The 22,209-nt window shown below is 53.1% G+C and overlaps 1 protein-coding gene across 1 annotated transcript in view; it reads left to right on the forward strand.

Moving 5' to 3' along the window:
- Positions 1-22,209, forward strand: part of Lama5 (laminin subunit alpha 5) — a 50,571-nt gene that overhangs the window by 12,714 nt on the left and 15,648 nt on the right. The window contains exons 3-34 of the mRNA XM_085831676.1: positions 5,462-5,579; positions 6,534-6,652; positions 6,736-6,906; positions 7,011-7,108; positions 11,635-11,750; positions 11,863-11,981; positions 12,073-12,163; positions 12,287-12,421; positions 12,617-12,679; positions 14,822-14,962; positions 15,045-15,182; positions 15,282-15,416; positions 15,503-15,637; positions 15,713-15,850; positions 16,342-16,394; positions 16,634-16,739; positions 16,837-16,886; positions 16,975-17,080; positions 17,516-17,615; positions 17,776-17,932; positions 18,081-18,219; positions 18,405-18,547; positions 18,629-18,735; positions 18,808-18,961; positions 19,272-19,432; positions 19,514-19,622; positions 20,038-20,135; positions 20,216-20,417; positions 20,581-20,707; positions 21,109-21,248; positions 21,608-21,723; positions 21,806-22,017. Coding sequence (XP_085687802.1) covers positions 5,462-5,579; positions 6,534-6,652; positions 6,736-6,906; positions 7,011-7,108; positions 11,635-11,750; positions 11,863-11,981; positions 12,073-12,163; positions 12,287-12,421; positions 12,617-12,679; positions 14,822-14,962; positions 15,045-15,182; positions 15,282-15,416; positions 15,503-15,637; positions 15,713-15,850; positions 16,342-16,394; positions 16,634-16,739; positions 16,837-16,886; positions 16,975-17,080; positions 17,516-17,615; positions 17,776-17,932; positions 18,081-18,219; positions 18,405-18,547; positions 18,629-18,735; positions 18,808-18,961; positions 19,272-19,432; positions 19,514-19,622; positions 20,038-20,135; positions 20,216-20,417; positions 20,581-20,707; positions 21,109-21,248; positions 21,608-21,723; positions 21,806-22,017 — 3,997 coding nt within the window. The remainder of the gene's footprint in view (positions 1-5,461; positions 5,580-6,533; positions 6,653-6,735; positions 6,907-7,010; positions 7,109-11,634; positions 11,751-11,862; positions 11,982-12,072; positions 12,164-12,286; positions 12,422-12,616; positions 12,680-14,821; positions 14,963-15,044; positions 15,183-15,281; positions 15,417-15,502; positions 15,638-15,712; positions 15,851-16,341; positions 16,395-16,633; positions 16,740-16,836; positions 16,887-16,974; positions 17,081-17,515; positions 17,616-17,775; positions 17,933-18,080; positions 18,220-18,404; positions 18,548-18,628; positions 18,736-18,807; positions 18,962-19,271; positions 19,433-19,513; positions 19,623-20,037; positions 20,136-20,215; positions 20,418-20,580; positions 20,708-21,108; positions 21,249-21,607; positions 21,724-21,805; positions 22,018-22,209) is intronic.

Here is a 22,209-nt window from a genome sequence, read left to right on the forward strand (position 1 = left end):
AGACGCACCAGAAGAGGGCATCAGATCTCATTACGGGTGGTTGTAAGCCACCATGTGGTTGCTGGGATTTGAACTTCAGACCTTCGGAAGAGCAGTCGGGTGCTCTTACCCACTGAGCCATCTCACCAGCCCTGCATGTGGTATTTAGAGTTAGGAATCTGTGGTTTTAGCCTGGCGTGGTGGTGTATGCCTTTAATCCCAGCACTCAGAGCTGGAGGCTGATGGATCTATGTGAGTTCGAGGTCTGTCTGATGGACCGAGAGAGTGAGTTCCAGGACAGCCAGGGCTACACCGAGAAACCATGTTTCCAAAAACTACAAGAAGGGCTTCTGTGGTTCTGGTCCTCTGGGACTAAAGTTAACAAGAAACCAGCCCCACAGATGTGCAAATTCTGCCTTCCTGGGGCATTTGATGCTCACTGGCTGGAGCTGAGAAATCAGCCATGATCGTTTAGGAAAAGACCAGCATCACTGGGGTGAAGTCTGGGAAGCGTTCCCTCCGGGCCAGCACACAGCAGCTGCAGTCCGTGGGGCCAAGGCTTTTTCTTTCTTTCTTACCTAAATGTGGTCTTTTTAGAAATGTATTTGCCTTTATTTTATGTGCATTGGTGTTTTGCCTCCATGTGTGTCTACATGAGAGCGTCAGATCTTGTAGTTACAGATGGTTGTGAGCTACCTTGTGGGTGCTGGGATTTGAACCTGGAGCCTCCCAAAGAGCAGTCAGTGCCCTTAACTGCTGAGCCATCTCTCCAGCCCCTCAAGGCTTTTCCTTAAGCTAAACTTGGTAACGTATAAGAGTCTCCTGCATGGTACTGGCTTTGGTGTCATGAAAGCTACCGAACTGAAGGACTCATGGGCAGAAGCTGAGGCTTGTCATTGCCAGGAGAGTCCACTGGTGAAGGTGCAGCCTCAGCTACAGTGGGGACCCTAGGGTTGAAAGAATCATGGAACGAGGTTAGAAAAGAAAGGTTATGGGGCTGGAGAGATGGCTCAGAGGTTAAGAGCATTGCCAGCTCTTCCAAAAGTCCTGAGATCAGTTCCCAGCAACCACATGGTGGCTCACAACCATCTGTAATGAGATCTGGTGCCCTCTTCTGGCTTGCAGGTGTATATACAGGTAGAACACTGTATATATGATAAATAAATAAATTAAAAAAAAAAAGCAGAAAAGAAGGGTTATGGTCTAATAGTGATGGTTTATTTGTCAAGTTGATGCAAACTTAGATGTAGAAAAAAACGAGAAAGAGGGGAATCTCGATTGAATTACCTCCCTCAGACTGGCCTGTGGGAATGTCTGTGTGACATTTTCCTGACTCATGGTTGAAGGGAGAGCCTAACCCATTGTGAGTGGTGCTACTCTTAGGCAGGTGGGCCTGGGTTATTTATGAAAGGTAGCTGAGAAAGCCAGGAGGGAAGCAAGCCACTTAAAATAAGCAGCATTTTTCCCTGTCTCTGCTTCAGTTCCTGCCTCCCGTCAGTGCTTCATCGCAGTGACAGAAAGCAAGCTAATACAGCCTGGAGCAGAGGTCCCCCTTCCCCACGAGGTGCCCCTTCCCCAAGGGGTCCTACACACTTTAAGCCTGCTGACCTCCACCTGTTCTTGGTGAGAAGCTGGGGCAGCAGCCAGCAGGGGGGCTCTAACCCTGTGCAGGCCAGGTTTGACCTGCTCACACCACTGGCCTCCTTAGTTCCAGCGCTTGGAACAGATCCCAGCCTGGACGATGGCTTCTCCCCTTTCTTGTTCATCTCACACCAGTCTCCAAGACCTGGGTGTGCGTAGGTGCGTTCTTCTCAGCTTTCAGACTTGTGCACGGGCTGTGGAAACCACTCCCCCCCCCCCCCCCCCCTCAGCACAGGAGAGGCCGATCCTGGAGAGGCTGCTTTTGGGCTCTCCCTGAAGCATTTAGGAAGGAAGAGAGGTCTGAGGCTGGCCTGCCAGCTCTGTGGGCTGAGCTGGGCATGCAGGTAGATAGCAGGTGATAGGAAACCTAGGTGCAGGCCAAGAGTGAATGAGGAGTGTTGAGGTGTGTGTTTTTCTTGGGATGGAATCTAAGGCTTCATATATTCTTGAAAAGTTTTGTAGCATTGAGCTGCAGCCCAGTCCCAGGCAGCGAAACGGGCAAATTGCGCACCCAATACCTTTATTCCAAGGACTTCATTTCTGGCAGGCAGCATTCAGTACAGATGAATAAGGAACTTCCTGCTTCATCTTACCCTTGGGCTGAGGTAGTTTGCGTACACCTGTTGGCAGAGATAAGATTGATACCTGTGGTGACAGTGAAGTTGGGGTCCTTCAGGTGAGGGGGGACCACAGCTGGTAGAGTTAGGCAGCGAGGTAGTCTGAGGAAGGTGGTGGGTGGGAGCCTGTGAAGAGAGGATGGCCCGTGGGATGTTCAGGGCGAAGGTGGTTTGTTAATCCATCAGAGTGCTTTGCTGAGAAGGTGTCCTGTGATGGCTGAGAGCTCAAGGCTGGGACTGGCCAGGCTGTGGAGGAGCCCTAGCAAGCCCTGATTGCTAATTGCATTAGCAATTCCAACACTTCACAAATTCCAAAGCTCAAAGTATCCTCTGGACTCAGGGCAGACTCTTAACATCTGTAAGAACTAAAAGCTACTTCCAGTATAAAATAACAGTACCATTCCTTTTTAAAAATTTATTTACCTATCTATTTTTTTTGAGACAAGGTCTTACTATATAGCCCTGGCTGTCCTGAAACTCATTATGTAGGCCAAATTGGCCTTAGACTCACAGAGATCCGCCTGCCTCAGCCTCCCAAGTGCTGCAATTAAAAGTGTTGCATCACAGGGCTGGAGAGGTGGCTCAGCTGTTAAGAGCACAGATCCTGAGTTCAGTTCCCAGCAACCACGTGGTGGCTCACAACCATCTGTAATGGAATCTGATGCCCTCTTCTGGTGTATCTGAAAATAGTGACAGTGTACTCATATACATAAAATCTTTAAAGAAAACAAAAAAACTGTGTGCCAGGCAGTGGTGGCGCATGCCCTTAATCCCAGCATTTGGGAGGCAGAGGCAGGTGGATTTCTGAGTTCGAGGCCAGCCTGGTCTACAGAGTGAGTTCCAGGACAGCCAGGGCTATATAGAGAAATACTGTCTCGAAAAAACAAAAACAAACAAACAAAAAAAACCCTGACATTCCTATCCTAAAAGGAAAGAATGATCAAAGTAAAAAGGACAAACATTAAATCCTGTAGCTTTATGCTCAACATTTGTGGCATACAGTGGCAATCCGAGCTCTGCCACGCAGGTGGCCCTGTCCAAATGGCTTGCTGTTGGCAGACTACATAACTTCTCTGGGGTTGACTCCACTTGGTGCCTGTAGCTTTTCGCCAATGGTCAGGTCCTTGCTATAGCTTGGGCTTCGTTTGGAACCTGACTCTGTTAGAAACCTGATGGGCTTTTCTCAGAAATCTTGGTAGAAGCCTCTGTGACGCCATAACTCCACTCCAGCAAATCTGCTACCATATAGGTGATGCCACCTTCTATCTGTCACCAGCCTGAGCAACAGGTGGGCCCCTTGTGTACAGCTACAGATACCTGAGACCGTGAGGCCATGTTCCTAGGTAGCCTTCTGCCACGGGCAGCAGCTTTTCAGGAGAGCTGACGGTTTCACTGTGGAACCTGATGAAGTCACCTTACTGCATTGAAGGCCTCCAGGGACCTTTCTTATTTTCCAAGTGCTAATTATGTAACTTCTAATTAAGGTTGCTAGTCTCTTAATTATATTTAAACGAGCTGCCTTTCCACTATACTTACATCCTCTACATCTTTTTTTTTTTTTTTTAAAGATTTATTTATTTATTATTATATGTAAGTACACTGTAGCTGTCTTCAGACACACCAGAAGAGGGCGTCAGGTCTCATTACGGATGGTTGTGAGCCACCATGTGGTTGCTGGGATTTGAACTCTGGACCTTCGGAAGAGCAGTAGGGTGCTCTTACCCACTGAGCCATCTCACCAGCCCCATCCTCTACATCTTTGCTCCGTTTTTTTTCTTCCTGATTCTGGTTGTAAATCTGACCGAAGGCAGCCAGCAATAACCACGACACGGCCTGGATAGCTATGCTGACCTTTACCCCACAACGTTCATTAGTTCATTCCTTTTGAATTTAGCTTCTCTCACAATTTCTGGGCACAGGCAAAATGTGGACAGATGGCCTTCCCAGAATGACCCCAGTCTGATTTTCTATGGGATAACTGTTCTAATCTGAAACCTCATGTCTGTGTACCACATATACAAGCCTGGTGCCAGAAGAGGGTGTTGAAACTCCCAGGACCCGAGTTACAAATTTGTGAGCTTCCACGTGGGTGCTAGGAATCAAAGCTGGGCTCTCTGGAAGAGCGGCTTGTGTTCTTAAGCTGAGCCGCCTCTCCAGCCTCCTGTCCACATTGCTTTATTATGTTTTATGTGTATTTATGTGCATGTGTGTATGTGTATGTGGGCCGTGGTACACATGTGGAGCCTCCTTTCCTTCCATCTTCATGTTGGGCTCTGGGGATGGGAGTCAGGTTATCATGTGAGACATGCTTTGTGCAGGGAGGTATCTCCTTGTTGGCATCATTGCCTGTATTTCTACTGAGGTCCTGGTGTTCATGCTTGCATCAGAATGGCCCAGCAAGCTCTACCTCCAGCTTCTAGACTTCTCCTTTTCTTTTTTTTCTTTTTTAAAGATTTTAAAATTTAATGTTTGAGTATCTGCATGTACACCTGCGTGCCAGAAGAGGGCCCAAGATCTCATATATAGATGGTTGTGAGCCACCATGTTGTTGCTGGGATTTGAACTCAGGACCTCTGGAAGAGCAGCCAGTGCTCTTAACCACTGAGCCATCTTTCCAGCTCAGCTTCTAGACTCTTATAACCTACATTTCCCAATCTTCCACATTCCTTTCACACCAGTTCCAGAGTTTGGGGACCATGTAATTAGCTTTAGTGATAACAGCAGCCTAACTACTTTGGTATCAGATTTTTTTTTTTTTTCCTGAGACGGGGTTTCTCTTTGTAATAGTCCTGGCTATCCTGGAACTTACTATGTAGACCAGGTTGGCCTCAAACTCAGATCTTCCAGCCTCTGCCTCTCGAGAGCTGGGATTAAAAGTGTGCACCTCAGTCCATGGCAACGGGAGCATGCTGTCAAAGCCTGTCGCGTCATGGTGGATAGGAACTAGGTCTTCAAGGCTCCTAGTGACCCACTTCCTTCAGTGAGGCCTCACTTCCTAAGGGTTCCACATGTCCTCAGAATAGCCCATGTGTCCCCAAAATGGTGCCACCAGCTGGGACCAAGCTTTCAAAACAGGAGCCTGCTGGGGAAGACATTTCAGAGTCAAACCTGAAGATCTCGTCACAGACCTGCCTCTGCATCGCCTGCTGTACCTCACACCTAAGAGTGCGGGAAGCTCCATGGAGGGACCCAGTGTCTGACGTCACACCCCCTGTCCCCTGCAGGTGTTCCATGTGGCCTATGTACTCATCAAGTTTGCCAACTCACCTCGGCCTGACCTCTGGGTGCTGGAGCGGTCCACAGACTTCGGTCACACTTATCAGCCGTGGCAGTTCTTTGCCTGTGAGTGTCCTTAGCTGCAGGACTGGAGAAGTCCTTGCGGTGGACCTATAGTTGCTTCAAGGCCCCTGATGCCAAGCAAACCCTGACCCCTGTGATGGCCTCTTTAGGGTTCATTGCTGCCAGCGCCACCTAGGGGTAGATGGGAGCTTATCAACTCCCACGCTTGACCTTGGACATAGATGGTGTTACACTGGTGTTACCAGGAATCTTTGGGCCATTTTATGGCTCCTCTAGATAGGCTTGAGCTCAGGCTGCTCCCGTGGTAACAAAGCAGCCCTGGCAGCTGTGGGCCTACCTCCTGCCAGCTTTACTGCCTGTGGCAGGAGACAGCTGGAGTTTTTGGCAGGCCCGGCCGGCCACATGCCACCTGACCAGTTTTGTTGGCAGGGTGGGGGTACTCTGATTAGATAGGCCTGGTGACACGTCCCCCAAAACTCCCTGGCCAAGAGTAAGAAGGGACAACTGCAGACTGTGCCTGCAGAGAAGTTAAGGAACACCATTCTCTGGCATGTCCCAGAAAGAGAGAGGCCTGGGCATTGTGGTAGCAAAGGCTCTGCCATCCAGTCTACATTGAACTAGGGTTTTGTTTTAAGATTTATTTATTTTTTTAAAAAAGAGTTATATGTATACAGCATTCTGTCTGCATGTATGCCTGCAGACCAGAAGAGGACACCAGATCTCATTATAGATGGTTGTGAGCCACCATGTGGTTGCTAGGAATTGAACTCAAGACCTCTGGAAGAACGGCCAGTGCTTATCTTAACCTCTGAGCCATCTCTCCAGCCCCTAGCTAGGGTTTTGTTGTCTGTTTGATAACGTCTGCTGGTCAGTAGAACATGGGGCAGCAATCTGTGTTTCAGAGTGTGTAGGCAGCACAGGGATGCTAGGCTGGGGCCCAGGATGGGAGTCTGTATCTGGCATCTGTTAGCCCACCTTCTTACCCGTTTCCTGCAGCCTCCAAGAGGGATTGTTTGGAGCGGTTTGGACCTCGGACTCTAGAGCGCATCACGCAGGACGACGATGTTATCTGTACCACAGAATACTCACGAATAGTGCCTTTGGAGAACGGCGAGGTGGAGTGCACAGCTGTGCTTGTCTGGGGGTGGTGGGTCCCTGTTGTTTCTGAGCCTGGCCTCATCCGCCCCACCTTCTGCAGATCGTGGTGTCCTTGGTAAATGGGCGCCCTGGGGCCTTGAACTTCTCCTACTCACCACTACTTCGAGACTTCACCAAAGCCACCAACATCCGCTTGCGGTTTCTGCGAACCAACACGCTACTGGGCCACCTCATGGGCAAGGCGCTGCGGGACCCCACAGTCACTCGCAGGGTGAGTACGTGGGTGTGGCTAGAGACTCGTAGAAGCTCTGGGGCAGGGGGTTGGTGTAGGTGGCATGGTCAGGTGACACCTAATGCTCATGGCCTCCACTGTAGTATTATTACAGCATCAAAGATATCAGCATTGGTGGTCGCTGTGTCTGTCATGGCCACGCAGATGTCTGTGACGCCAAGGACCCATTGGATCCTTTCAGGTGAGACCTGTGGCTCTCTGTCTGTCTCTCTGTTCTCATCTACCTACCCGCCCATCACAGCTTTGATTTCCCAATGGGACCTGCACTGGCTGCTACACCGAGTCTCTGTTTCCCCTTCTGAAGAGGTAGAACTATGTGAGCCTCTCAGGTTGTCCTGGTCTTGAGTGGCGACTTACCTGATGCCACGGACCCAGGGCCTTTGGGATGGGCATCAGTGATAGCCATGGTCCCTTGGCACATACCTGTATCCCCAGGTGGATGTGTCCCATTTGTCCAGGAAGCCCACCCCAGCTCCGCTTTGTGTACTTCCTTAGGGTACAAAGACTCTCTGTTGCCTTTCTCCTTCCTTCACCACACTCAGGGCAAGGGCCAAGGTCAAGGGCAGGAGCAGCAAGTGTTCCCCATTTAGTGTACCCAGTGCTCATGTAAGCTCTTGTAAGTAAGCAGTGATTTAGCCTGGCCCTGGGCCTGACAGCCAAGCTCCCATAACCCATCCAGAGCCAGCTGATTAGGCAGAAGCACCCAGTATCTACTCCACCCACCACCAGATGCCACCACACAATTTGTATCTGAGTCTAGAGCCTCTGGTGGCCTGACTCCCCCAGTAAGCCCTTACCTAAATGGATGACCAGAGCCTGACACCATAGCCCTTACTCTGCCTGGAAGCTGTTCTCGGCATCGCCCCTCCTTTCCTCTTTTTCCCTTCCCTCCCCAATGGCAGCAGCCAAATATTGAGCTTCTAACAGACAAGGCCCTGTGGGCATAAGTAAGCACAGCTGCTCTGAGGAGGTAGCCAGGATCCATCACTCTCCACCTCCACGAGGCACGAGTCAGAACAAAGCAGGGACAGGCGAGGATAGAGCCGCAGGGCAGAGCTGGAGGTGGCCGGGATAGAGATGCAGGATGGAGCTGGCAGTGGGTAGCCCATGTGAGACACTCATGTCCTACCCAGTACATCGGCCAGGCAGCCCCCTCCCCTGTCCCCTCAGCGTGCCCCAGGACACTCCCACAGGATGCAAGCAGCTTACCTGCCACCCCCATTGCCTCAAAGTTTTTGGTCCTAAGTCTTGAGCTGAACTCAGTATAGGGTCTCTCCTGGGGCCTTACAGGCTCCAGGTTATAGAGGAAGTAGGTGAAGCTAAGACACTGGGATGAGAGCTTGCATGTACGCGTGCTCACACACACACACACACACACACACACACACACACACTGATGAAGCTGTCTCCTGCAGAGCAACTTAAGCAGGTATGGCGTGGTATCCCCAGCTGAAGGATATGTCTCTGTCTCTGTCTCTGTCTCTGTCTCTGTCTCTGTCTCTGTCTCTCTCTCTCTCTCTCTCTCTCTCTCTCTCTCTCTCTCTCTCGGCACGGTGTCCCCAGCTGAAGGACTCAGGCAGGCAGGCTGCAGTCCTGGCCTTCTGGGGACACTTATGGAAATGAGTCTTTGGCAGTGCGGCTCCAGGCACTGCTGATTGCCCTGGGAAATTAAATGCCAAGTGGGAGTACAGCTCCCTATGGCCAGGAATGGATGAGGCCCATTAGTAAGCCAAATTAGCCTTAGAGGAAGTGGGGCCCAGCATCTGGGTCCATCCTTACCTGATGGGAGAGGCTCACCACTGTGCCAGTCTCACATGTTCAGGCCTGAACTGAGCCCAGCCCTCCTTTCAGGGCTTGAGGAATAGGCGTATGCTGGCATTTTCCCCAGAGCCACAGACTTCAACAAAATATTATCTCAGAGCTCCAGCCTGTGCTCTCAAACCAGCCAATGCATTCTTCCATTCATCACTTGCTGCCTCCCTAGAGATGAGGTCTTCTGTTACTGCAGCAGAGAGGGGAGGTCTCATTGCCGCCTTCCCCTCATCCTGTCTATCCAGTGTGGTCCTCACCCCCACCTGTCCATACCATGACTCTACCTCTGATGAAGAAGCTAAGTCTTGTGCATGCTAAGCAAGCACTGTATCAGTGAGCCCCAGCCCAGTGCTCTTGCTTTGTGTTGTGCACAGGCTTGTCTCTGACTCTGTACCCTGGGCAGACTTTCTGTCTCAGCCTCTATGGCAGCTGTGATGACAGGGTGTCCCACAAGGCCTGGCAGCCTGCATTCTGTCACAGGTTTGCCTGGCTCAGGCAGACCCAGATGTTCGGAGATACCCTGCTCCTCCCCACATGACCTGGTCCTCAGCCCCACAGCCCTCCCACCTGGGACACTTGTCTCTGTCCAGCGTCTCCATCACCTTCTTGTTCCCGGTTCCTGTTCTCACGGCCCCTTGTTCCACTGGACCGCTCTCCATTTTCCGCAGTGTGCCACTTAGTGGGTGACCGTCTGCCAGTCACCTTTGGAAGACGGCTGCTGAGCTAGGGCATTGTTGGCTTTGATTCTTTTTTGATGACTATGCCTTCAGACCTTTGGAGGAATTCTTTACCTGGGTCAGCATTAGGACCTTGTCGGGCCAGGGTTCCTTGAGTTGATGTTGGTGTTGCTGCTGTGTTTTTATGACCTCTGCCTGTGTACCCTGTGGATTCAGCCGGAAGTGTGGAGGGGGGTGTCTCTAGTTCTGAGATCTCAGAATGCACGTGTCTTTGTTAACTGGGTAGCCATAGTCTTCCTTGTCCTCTTCTGTGCCCTCTTGCAGTGGTCCCTGTCTGAAAACACCTTGTGTTTTCCTTTTGTCTTCTCAGTGGCCTTCCCTCAGAGGATGTCCCCTCAGAGAATGTCCCTGTTGGCTCTGTCTGTTCTGTTGTTTACCTACTGTGTTGAAAATCCTTAATTGCATTTTCCTTTTAAAAAAACATTTTTAAATTTTTATATGTACGAGTGTTTTGCCTGCACATATGTATGTGTCCCACATGTGTCCCTTGTACCTGAGGAGGACGGAAGAGGGTGTCAGATCCACGTGGGTACTAGAAATCCAACCCTGGCCTTGGAAAAGTAGCCAGTGCTCTAACCACTGAGCCAGCTCTCCAGCTCCAGGTTCTATTTCCAGAGTCTCTCCATGTGGCTCTGGTTGGCTCACAATGTAGATGAGGCTAGCCTGGAATTCTCTATACATACAAGATTAGCCTTGATTTCACAGATTCACCTGCCTCTGCCTCACAACTGCCAAGATTAAAGGCATGCCCCACCGCACTGAGCTTGGCTTTTTTTTTTTTTTTTTTTTTTTTTTTTGGTTTTTCGAGACAGGGTTTCTCTGTGTAGCCTTGTCTGTCCTGGAACTCACTCTGTAGACCAGGCTGGCCTCGAACTCAGAAATCCGCCTGCCTCTGCCTCCCGAGTGCTGGGATTAAAGGCATGCGCCACCACGCCCGGCTTTTTTTTTTTTTTTTTAATTTAATAATTGCATTCTTTCGATTCTAGAAGTTCTAACTAGTCATTTTTCACATCCGCCTATTTTTAGATTCCTTTGTTTATAGTCATTCCAAAACATTCTTTTACAGCATTTTACCAGATTGCTTCATTAAACGGAGTTGGGCCCAAGTCTGTCGTGTGTGGCATCTGTAGACACTCTTGTGTCCTTTGCAAGGCCTCCTTGGGACCTCTGTCTCCCAAGGGGAGACAGACTTGTGGGATTTTTACCCATTGGCCAGCCTTCCTTCCCTTATTACTTCAGGGATGCCTCTTAACCATGTAGATCACTCAAAACGAGATGCCCGTGGCAGACCTGAGCTCTGCCTCAGCTGGGTTAGGCTGACAGGTAGTTCCTTCCTTCTACACCGAGGCTGAGGCTTTCCCAGAAGCCTTCGGGATGGATCAGGAAGCAGAATTGACTCCCAAGGCCCTGGGACCCCCAATGGGGATCAGTGGGAGTCAAGCTTGATGGCTTGAGGCTCTGAGTTCCTGGCACACACAGATAGGCTTCTGGCCTCTTGCTCAGGAAATGTGTATGCTGCCCCTTTGAGCGGGCTGGCTGTGACCCTGCCACACGCTGGTAGAACGTGGGAGGTGTTGGTTTATACAACGCAGATGCTCCAGTCTTGTGCTCATCTCCAGCCAGCTGTCCCCCTGCCCACTGGGACAGCGGCGGGCCTCCGGCCTTTGGAAAGAGGAAGTAGTTCTTGGCCACTAGCCCCTGGGGAAATGCCCTAGATATATGGGGGTGTCTGACTGACAGGATTTCACAAGCTGAATAAGATCCAGGACTCTGGGTAACTAATGTATTCCTTCCTTAGAACTGGATCAAGGCTTGGGTGTAGGCGGTATTGAGAGAACCAAGGTTCCACCTGCGTTAGCGCCTAGGCCCCACCCCAACACCAACACACACCCTAAGGGAGTCACTGGGATCCTCTATCCCCTGACATAGGGAGTCTGTCCCTTTCTTCCCTATTCTCTAAGGCTCAAAACATGTGCAGAGCCATTGCGATGGGAGCTGGAAGTCTGGACCATAACTTACTGCATGACAGCTGGGGAACTGTGGGGAGGGGAGCCTGTGCCCAAACAGCAGGCCAGTGATGTCCAAGGACGTACCACCCACCTCGTCTCTAGCCCTCTGATGTAGGGGTGGGTCCTGACTCCTCTCTGTCCCTTCGTAGGCTGCAGTGTGCCTGCCAGCACAATACATGTGGAGGCTCTTGTGACCGATGCTGTCCAGGCTTCAATCAGCAGCCGTGGAAGCCTGCCACCACGGACAGCGCCAATGAGTGCCAGTGTGCGTATACCACACTAGTAGTATTCACTGCCTGCACCCATGGCTCACGGAATATGTCCCAGGGGTCCCAGGGCCATGGAAGGCACGCTAACTGTTGGCCCTAACTCCGCAGCCTGCAATTGCCACGGCCATGCCTACGACTGTTACTATGACCCTGAGGTGGACCGGCGCAATGCCAGCCAGAACCAGGACAACGTGTACCAGGGTGGAGGTGTCTGCCTGGATTGCCAGGTGGGCTAGGCAAAGGCCAGCTGTGTAGATGGCCGTATGATGAGAATAAGGACATGCCTGGACTTAGTGATCTCTGTGTCTGTATCCTCAGCATCACACTACGGGTATCAACTGTGAGCGCTGTCTGCCTGGCTTCTTCCGTGCCCCTGACCAGCCGCTCGACTCACCTCATGTCTGTCGGCGTAAGTAGAGCTGTGTTCTTAAGCCTCGGAGGCTGCGAGTCTTAGGGATCCCCCTCCCACCCCAGGAGGCCAGACCATAGTTCCCTATTTTATGACTCTCTTCTCCCTGACGTGCTCTCTCAGCCTGTGACTGTGAGTCAGACTTCACGGATGGGACCTGTGAAGACTTGACGGGCCGCTGTTACTGCAGGCCGAACTTCACAGGAGAGCTGTGTGCTGCCTGCGCTGAGGGCTACACGGACTTCCCACACTGCTACCGTGAGGGCCAGCGAGGAACTCGGGGTGGGGGATGTTTGGGAAGGCTCAGGGTCACAGTCTGACGGGATCAAAGGGCCTAGGAAGGGTGGAAGAAGACCCAGGGAGTCGCCCAGAGCCCCTGGGAGGTCTGTGGTACTGGAGCCGGAGAGCCTGCTCCACAGACCTGGTGGACAAGTATGCTATCTCCTCCCTCAGCTCTGCCTTCATTTCCCCACAATGACACGAGAGAACAGCTGCTTCCCGCTGGACAGATTGTGAGTAAGTACCCTGAAGTCATCGGGACCCACAGGACAAAGCTGTGCATGGACGGCCAGTTATTATCTTAGTCACCTTTCCTTTAGTCTGTTAACTTTTAAAGTTAATTTTTATTTCATGTGTATGTATGTTTTTGTGTGTGTGTGTCTGCCTGGTGCTCACAGAGGCAGAAAAGGTGTTGGATTGGCCTGGTCCTGGAGTTACAGTTCTGAGCCACCCCATGGGGGCTGGGTCCTGAATCTCCTTTTTTTGCAAGAGTAGCTAGTGCTCTTAACTGCTGAGATGTATCTTCCCATGAAAACCCTTCCAGAAGCTCTGCGTGGGGCTGTAGCGGTGGTGCAGCACTTGGCCTGGCTTTTGCAAAGCCCTGGGCTTCATTGTCAGCACCTTAAAAAGCAAATAGCCCCCTCCACACACCCTGAACTCCGTGTGTGTGCCCATTCTTATAAACAAACACTGCAGTGAACCACATATGCCATTTAGGGGTTGTGTCTTCCCTACCACTATTGTGTAAACATGGACTTCCACAGCTGTGTTATAGACAGATGGAGCACCGAATTAATCAGCCACCCTGCCCGCCTTCAGAGAGATGCTCCGACAAACATCCGGGCATGAACGACTTCTCATGGTCTCGTCTCCACAGGGTGTTTCCCAGACGTCAGCAGTCTCTGGCTTAGCAGACTTGCACATGTTGTGGCCTTTTGCCCAGGTGCCAAGTCGGCTCCCTAACATAAGACAACAGTATTGGTGCACTGACTGTGTGCATAACTGCTGGCTGGACCATTGCTGACCTGCACAGTAGCCTCAGCTGTCTGCCTAACTAACACCGAGACAGAGGCCCCTTCTCAGTGTTTCTGGGTTGGGGTTGCACCTTTTAGATGATTTTTCTTGTTGGCAGGATCGTATCCTTCTAGGGCAGGACAGAAGTGGATGCTGTTTCTCAGTCGCCTGGCCCTGAGTGTTTGTGTGTGGTATCTCTGGCTGGTTTGGAATGCCTGCAGACTTCACCTTCCAGCCCACTCTTCCTGACTTATCCACCCACCTTCTTTGCCCTTCAGTTCTTTGGCCCTAGGAACTTTCTCTCCTGGAGTTTCCCTGCAGTTCCACTGGTACTGGAGGGAAGGGGCAGTAGCCTGACCCCTGACTGCCCTTGTTGACGTCAGTCTGGGCCTCAACTGTCCTCTTGTCCTTCCTTCTTTTCCAGCTAACCTTTCCTTTCTGGACTTTGCTAGCTGGAGGAACAAAGTGTGTTCCTGTTGGGCTGTGCCCTCACTGGTGACTTTGAGAGTTTGCTGTCTTTTTTTTTTTTTTTGAGATGGGTTTCTTGTATAGCCCTGGCTACCCTGGGACTAGCTATGTAGACTAGGCTGAACTCAGGCTCCCAGAAGTCCAACCACTTACCTCTGACCTCCAAGCACTGGGATTAAAGACACACGCCACTGCCACACATCTTCCTGTCTGTATCCTGATTACTCAGCTACTGCAATGCTTTCCACCAGCCTCAGGCCATCATTCCTGTCAGGATCAACAATCAGATATTAAAGTACTCTTGGCTGCATGATTTGGGCACCTGGTGGGCTTTCTTCCTTCGTCCCAACTCCCAGAAATAATGATAAATTCAGAAGATTCTGTCTGGCTTGTCATCTTAGTCTTTCCCTGCATTTGTGCTTTTGTTAATTAGGAGCCTCTGTTAAAACTGTGACGGATTAATAGCTGTGTTGTTGTTGGTGGTGGTGGTGGTAGTGTGCATGAGAGAGAGAGAGAGAGAGAGAGAGAGAGAGTGTGTGTGTGTGTATGTACGTGTTTTAAGACCAGGGTCTCACTATAAAGCCTTGGCTGGCTCGGAACTATCTGTGTAGACCAGGCTGGCTTTGAACTCATAGATACTCACCTGCTTTTATTCCTCAAATTAGGGACTAAAGGCTTGCACCAGCACACCCAGCAGCCACATAGGTGGTTTGAATCTGCAGTTCATCACTGTTTGCCGAAAGTACCAGCTTGGGGAGTAGTTTTTTACTCTTTTTAGGTCCTAATTTGTGCTATGTTAATGTGTAAAAAATGTGACTTTGTAAAAAAGCTGGTCTTTCAGGCGGGAGGGTTGGCCTATGCCTGCGTCTAAGCCTCCTGTCCCCACCTTCCTCCCAGACTGTGATTGCAATGCTGCAGGGACCCAGGGCAATGCCTGCCGGAAGGACCCAAGGTTGGGACGGTGTGTCTGCAAACCCAACTTCCGGGGTGCCCACTGTGAGCTCTGTGCTCCTGGATTCTACGGGCCTAGCTGCCACCGTGAGTGCCTCCCCTCATCCACTGGTGAGATGACCCTGCACCAAAGTAAGCTCTGACTGACCAGTTGTTTCTCTCTTTGCAGCATGCCAGTGTTCCAGCCCTGGGGTAGCCAACAGCCTCTGTGACCCAGAGTCTGGCCAGTGCATGTGCCGCACTGGCTTTGAGGGGGACAGGTGTGACCACTGTGCCCTTGGCTATTTCCACTTCCCTCTCTGTCAGCGTGAGTGGCATCCCTCCATGTGGGCACAGGTGGCCGGGGTGCCCGAGGGACAGCCTGCTCCCTCCTGTCAGGATCCCAGTAACACATTCTACTCTGCAGTGTGTGGCTGCAGCCCAGCAGGGACCCTGCCTGAAGGCTGTGACGAGGCTGGCCGCTGCCAGTGCCGACCTGGCTTTGACGGTCTTCACTGTGACCAATGCCTTCCGGGATACCATGGGTATCCCGACTGTCACGGTGAGCAGAGAATTAGAGCAAGGAGGACTTAAGCCATCCCCACAGGACCAGGATCTGACCCCCACCCCCTGCCTGTGTGCCCACAGCTTGTGCCTGTGACCCTCGGGGGGCCCTGGATCAGCAGTGTGGAGTGGGCGGTTTGTGCCACTGCCGTCCTGGCTACACGGGTGCCACTTGTCAGGAATGTAGCCCCGGCTTCTACGGCTTCCCCAGCTGCATCCGTAAGTTTCTTGGGAGGATGGAGGTGTGCAGTTTGTAGCCCTACCTTGCACCCACCCACTGATCTCTCCCCACAGCCTGCCACTGCTCTGCCGATGGCTCCTTGCATACAACCTGTGACCCGACAACCGGCCAGTGTAGGTGTCGACCCCGAGTGACAGGACTACATTGTGATATGTGTGTGCCAGGCGCCTATAACTTCCCCTACTGCGATGGTGAGCTGGGGGGTGGTGCAGAGGAGGGTGGTCCTGTTTGTGTGATCTGTGCACTGTTCACGGAAGTCAGCTCATGTGTGCATCCAAGGACTGTGTTCTGCAGCTGTGTGCTGTGTGTTTTTAAGGGTGTTCATGTGCTGTGTTCACGTGTGATGTTTCCGTGTGCCGCCTGTGTTCTGAGATTTGTGAATGTTCATGCATGTGAATCATTCATGTGATTGCTCTGTGTGCATGTTACATGCATTCATTGCGTGGGAGTGATTGTCCGTGTGTATTCACGTATGTAGCCACGTGCTGTGTGGCCACTTGCAGCATGGGGGTTGGGGAGACATGTGTGCCCTTGCCTTGGTGACAGGCATGGGGAGGTCTGTGTTTTCACATCTGTTCACAACCACAGGAGGGACTTGGGTTCTGTCTGGGACTGGGGTGCCCCTGACCTTGGGGAAGCCCTGTCACTAAGGAATGATCAAAGCATGGTTCTCTCTCCATAGCTGGCTCTTGTCATCCTGCTGGTCTGGCCCCAGCCAATCCTGCCCTTCCTGAGGTAAGCATAGGCTTGCCCATGGTGCAGGATTAGGTAGGAGACCCAGCTCGCCTAAAACCTGAAGCCCAGAGAGACCCTGGTTTCTGCTGCTGCTGCAGCTTGTTTGCTGAGGCAACCTCAGGGCCCATTTGTTCCTTCTGCTGGTCCTTTATTTCCATTCTGGGTGGCTGCCAAGCATGGGGTAAGGGTGGGTGAGGGGCTTCGGCCCCTTTCTTTCCTATAGCCCTACTCTCTCCCAGACACAGGCTCCCTGTATGTGCCGGGCTCACGTGGAAGGGCCAAGCTGTGATCGCTGTAAACCTGGGTACTGGGGGCTGAGCGCTAGTAACCCTGAAGGCTGCACACGTGAGTTTGTTCTAGAGGGATGGTTAGGGGTTTGAGGGGTAGACCTGTCCCCCCATCCTGTCCCCCAGGGCTTTCAATCCTGCTCTGCTCTCCCCAGGCTGCAGTTGTGACCCACGAGGCACCCTGGGTGGAGTTACTGAGTGCCAGGTAAGTCAGAGTGTCTGAGTATCAGGTTGGGGTCTAGGGTTAAGCGTATCAATCACCTCACCAAGTCTCACTTCCTGTTCTTCCCCAGGGCAATGGGCAATGCTTCTGCAAGGCTCACGTGTGTGGCAAGACCTGTGCAGCCTGTAAGGATGGCTTCTTTGGCCTGGATCATACTGACTACTTTGGCTGCCGTAGTAAGTGCTCGTACACTGCCCCCCATCTCCCAGTCAATGTCTATACTGTGTGATGCACACTGGAAGACTGAGGCCCAGGGTGGTACAAGTGGGTCAGGCACGGAGGGGTCTCACTCTGACAATAGCAAGAGGATGAGATGTTATGTTCAACCCCCCATACTCCACCCTGCCACCGCCAGCCTGTGCTGGGTCTATCTCTGTTCTGACACATGGCCCCTTTGCTCCATCCTGTGTTTGTAACAGACATCACTAATCCCTCCCAGTTCCCTTACCCCTCCCCACAAAGCAGACCTGAAGAGTTGATGTTAGTTTATCTACTAAGGGTGGGTAGAGAGAGATGTGCCTATGGGGCCTAACCAGGAGGGTTGTGGGAGGGGCCCCTGAAGGTGCTAGGAGCTAGGCAGCTTCTGACCCTTTTTTTTTCCCCCAACACAGGCTGTAGGTGTGATGTTGGTGGTGCCCTGGGTCAAGGCTGTGAACCAAAGACAGGTGCCTGCAGGTGCCGCCCTAATACCCAGGGACCCACCTGTAGCGAGTAAGTTCCTTCCACTGACTGGGCCTGGGCTGGGGAGGCAGCATGAACAGTATCCCTGTGTTCTTGCCAGGAGCCCACGTGGTACCCAGCTACCCCTGGGAAATCTGGGTGGCCATGTAGGGCCCATGCCTGTCCCACTCAGACACCTGTTCCATGACAGGCCAGCGAAGGACCACTACTTGCCAGACCTGCACCACATGCGGCTGGAACTAGAGGAGGTGGCCACTCCCGAGGGCCACGCTGTACGCTTTGGCTTCAACCCCCTGGAGTTTGAGAACTTTAGCTGGAGAGGCTACGCACACATGACAGCTATCCAGGTGAACCACGCTGCCCCCTCCCTGGGCTTGGTGCAGAGATGGAAGCTGCTGGGTCTCTGGGGTGGCCAGCAGAGCAAGCAGCACCTGGCGGTCAGGGGACTCAGGTTGAAGGTCAGAGGAGTGACGTTGTTGTCTTGTACCACCATAGCCCAGGATTGTGGCCAGGCTGAACGTGACCTCCCCTGACCTCTTTCGGCTGGTTTTCCGATATGTCAACCGTGGATCATCCAGCGTGAATGGGCAGATCTCTGTTCGTGAAGAGAGCAAGCTTTCCAGCTGTACCAACTGTGAGTGGGGTCTGCTCACTGCTTCCTTTTCTACCCCATACCACCCAAGCCATGCAGGTAGTGGACCCGGCCTGTATCACCTTCATCCTGGCGCCTTGGGAGTTGTACATTACATGGGGGAAGTGCAGACTCAGGGGTGGTCTGTGGATTCAGCCTGATCATCTTACCTTCTCCACCCACCCCAGGCACAGAGCAGAGCCAGCCAGTGGCTTTCCCACCCAGCACTGAGCCTGCCTTTGTCACTGTGCCCCAGAGGGGCTTTGGGGAACCCTTTGTGCTGAACCCCGGCATCTGGGCCTTGTTGGTCGAGGCTGAAGGTGTACTCTTGGTGAGGCAAGGGCCATGGCAGGGCAGGGCAGGGTGGGCTCTGGGCCCCGGAGCTCTTGTACTCACCCCCCACCTCTCTCAGGACTACGTGGTCCTACTGCCCAGCACCTACTATGAGGCAGCTCTCCTACAGCATCGGGTAACAGAGGCCTGTACCTACCGTCCCTCAGCCCTGCACTCCACAGAGAAGTAAGGTCCTGCAGGATGAGTTGGGGCTGGATCCTGGGTGGACCTGTGCTGACTTCCATCTCTCTTCTTCAGCTGTCTTGTCTATGCTCACCTACCCCTGGATGGCTTCCCTTCAGCAGCTGGAACTGAGGCCCTGTGTCGCCATGACAACAGCCTGCCCCGGCCCTGCCCCACAGAGCAGCTCAGCCCCTCACACCCGCCTCTGGCAACCTGCGTCGGCAGTGATGTGGGTATCTGAGGGCCTGTGGGGGAGTGGGTGCTGTGGACCTTAGGCTGGAGGAGGGACCTATCTCAGTGGTGGAGTGGGTGCAAGACAAAGTTGTAAGATGGTAGAGCTGCCGTGCACAGCCTGGAATGGCTGTGGCTGTCCCCAATGGACACTGGGTGTAAAGCAGATTCACCTAGCTTTTCTGCCTCCTCCATCACCTGGATCGGCCCTCTCCTGCTTGGAGATGCCCCGGGCTCTAAGATCTAGCTGTAGGAAGCCATGGGAAGGATGAGGACTATGGGGCTCTGGTCACCCTGCCCTCCTTCAGGTGGACATCCAGCTCGAGATGGCAGTGCCTCAGCCTGGCCAATATGTTCTCGTGGTGGAATATGTCGGTGAGGATTCACACCAGGAGATGGGAGTGGCTGTGCACACCCCTCAGAGAGCCCCCCAGCAAGGGGTGCTCAACCTCCACCCCTGCCCATACAGGTAAGCTTAGAACAGGAAAGGGCGGATGGGAGGGCCCTGCCCTGGGTTTTCCATTTACATTACAGTCCATCCCTCCCTCAGCTCCCTGTGCCGGAGTCCGGCTCGGGACACCCAGCATCATCTAGCCATCTTCTACCTGGACTCTGAGGCTAGCATCCGGCTCACAGCTGAGCAGGCTCACTTCTTCCTGGTAAAGCTCCCTGAGCCCTTGCCCCAGGGTGGCTTCTGCTAGTGTATTTTAAGTATGTATATAGAGAACAGAGCCTCTGGGTTCCAGGAGCTCCTGTGGTGTGAGGCTGCAGTGTAGTTTGGTCTTGCCTGTGAGATCTGGTCGTGTTCTTGCCCTCTGAGCTGAGAGCCCAAGATAGAGGTGAGATGGAAGCAGAGTAGATAGGTTGGGGTGCCACGAGGGTTGGGGTACAACCCTAGAAACAGTCACCAGTTCTGCACCCGAGTGTGGGCTCCAGGCAGAAGACAGAGTGAAGGAGCGTAGGCTCAGCCGACTCCTGGCATCTAAAGTATGTGGTCAGCCGTCCCGATCTCACCGCGCCTCCTGTCCTCTCTCCTGCTTGGGCAGTGGCAGCCTATCATCTTTTCCCCCACAGCACAGCGTCACCCTGGTACCCGTGGAGGAGTTCAGTACTGAGTTTGTGGAGCCCCGGGTCTTCTGTGTGAGCAGTCATGGAACTTTCAACCCCAGCAGGTACTGGGGCTGGGAGTGGCTAGGGTGAGGAGCCGGGACCTGTCAGCCAGGAGAGTGTTCTCACTCACGGTGCTTCCCAGTGCTGCCTGTCTAGCCTCCCGATTCCCGAAGCCACCGCAGCCCATCGTCCTCAAGGACTGCCAGGTCTTGCCGCTGCCTCCCGACCTGCCTCTGACTCAGTCTCAGGAGCTCTCACCAGGTGCACCCCCAGAGGGACCACAGCCTCGGCCACCAACTGCTGTGGATCCTAATGCAGAACCCACCTTGCTGCGCCACCCCCAGGTGAAGGCTCAGGGTGGACGGAAGCCTCTCCAGGGATGGGGGGGGGTGAGGCAGGGCAGGGCTCTGGGTCCCTGTCCTCTGCCACCCCGTGACAGAGGCTGCAGACAGAGGTGGGACCAGCTGTTCCTTACTCTGGCCACTCATCGGAGATTCTCTTTAACAGGGCACGGTGGTCTTCACCACCCAGGTGCCCACCCTGGGCCGCTACGCCTTCCTGCTGCACGGCTACCAGCCGGTCCACCCCTCCTTCCCTGTGGAGGTACTCATTAATGGTGGCCGCATCTGGCAGGGTGAGTAGCAAGGGAGAAAAACCTGGATGCTGTCAAATTTTCAAACCAAGTGCCCAGTGGTTGTGGTGAGTGGTACCAACACCTGGTCCCTGTATTAGAGTTCTTCATGTCTTTCAGGAGTGGTGAGACAAATGTTAGTTTATAAGGTGCGTGGAGGGCTCGGTCACTTGTACATGGGGTGCTTGATCATGTGTGGCTATGTATCATTCACAGAGAATGAGGCCTGGTCTCCCAGGTAGGCTCTCTGCCTGTGACATTCCAGCACCTGAAGTTCTTAGCACAAGGCCTGTCCTGTCTTTGTTCTCTGATATCTCTAACTGCCCTACACCCAGGATCCGTCGGCCATGCGGCTAGAGTGGTTGATACTGGAGGCCTGACCTTCCTGTTCTGACCCCCTCCAGGCCACGCCAACGCCAGCTTCTGTCCTCATGGTTATGGCTGCCGTACCCTGGTGTTGTGTGAGGGTCAGACGATGCTGGATGTTACCGACAACGAGCTCACCGTGACCGTGCGTGTGCCAGAAGGCCGGTGGTTCTGGCTGGTGAGCCTCAGGGCTGGTTTGCCACTTGCAGAATAGCCTTCCCTTTATGCCCATCCCATATCTATGGGTCTCAGCTCAAGTGTATCACCTGATTTGTCAGGGTATCCCCGTCACAGGTGTACCATGGGAGAGGCTCTAGATCTGAGCCACTAAGCCCAGCTGGTGAACAGAAGTGGAAGAGAAGGATGGGTAACAGAGAGGAGAAGGGGACCTGAGCAATGCTAGATGCTTGGCTTGCTGTCCCTTCACTGCCAGACTAGGACTACCATGCTCTGGCCTTAGCCAGTCTGAGGAGTCTGCCCCAGCCAGGCCCTTCTGCCGGACCCTTGCAAAGGTGACCACCTGGTCTTGTTCCATAGGACTACATACTCATTGTCCCTGAGGATGTGTACAGCTCCAGTTACCTCCAAGAGGAGCCTTTGGACAAATCCTATGACTTCATCAGCCACTGTGCCACCCAGGGCTACCACATTAGGTGGGCTGGGTTGAAGCGGGACAGGGGGTCTGGGGCACAGGGTCAGGCCAGGAGCCAGGCTCACTGTTTACCCCCAATGTAGTCCCAGCAGCTCATCTCCGTTCTGCCGGAATGCTGCCACCTCCTTGTCTCTCTTCTACAACAACGGGGCCCTCCCTTGTGGCTGCCATGAGGTGGGTGCCATGAGCCCCACATGTGAACCCTTCGGGGGTCAGTGCCCCTGCCGGGGCCACGTCATTGGCCGTGACTGCTCCCGCTGCGCCACCGGATACTGGGGCTTCCCCAACTGCAGGCGTGAGTATCCAGTGCTCAGAGAATCAGAGCCAGTGTGCACGGTGGGCAAGGGAACATTCTGGAGCCTCACTGACTGCATGTCACTTCCTGTCTGTGCTCCTCAGGCAGCTAGCAGCCTGGGTGATGTGCACTGTTTTGTGGGCTTGTGTAACAGGATCTAGGAAGTATAGCCCTAACAGTGACACATAGGAG

This window comes from Mus caroli, unplaced genomic scaffold, assembly GCF_978045245.1.
Source record: "Mus caroli unplaced genomic scaffold, Mus_caroli_1 scaffold_2, whole genome shotgun sequence".
NCBI classification, from domain to species: domain Eukaryota; kingdom Metazoa; phylum Chordata; class Mammalia; order Rodentia; family Muridae; genus Mus; species Mus caroli.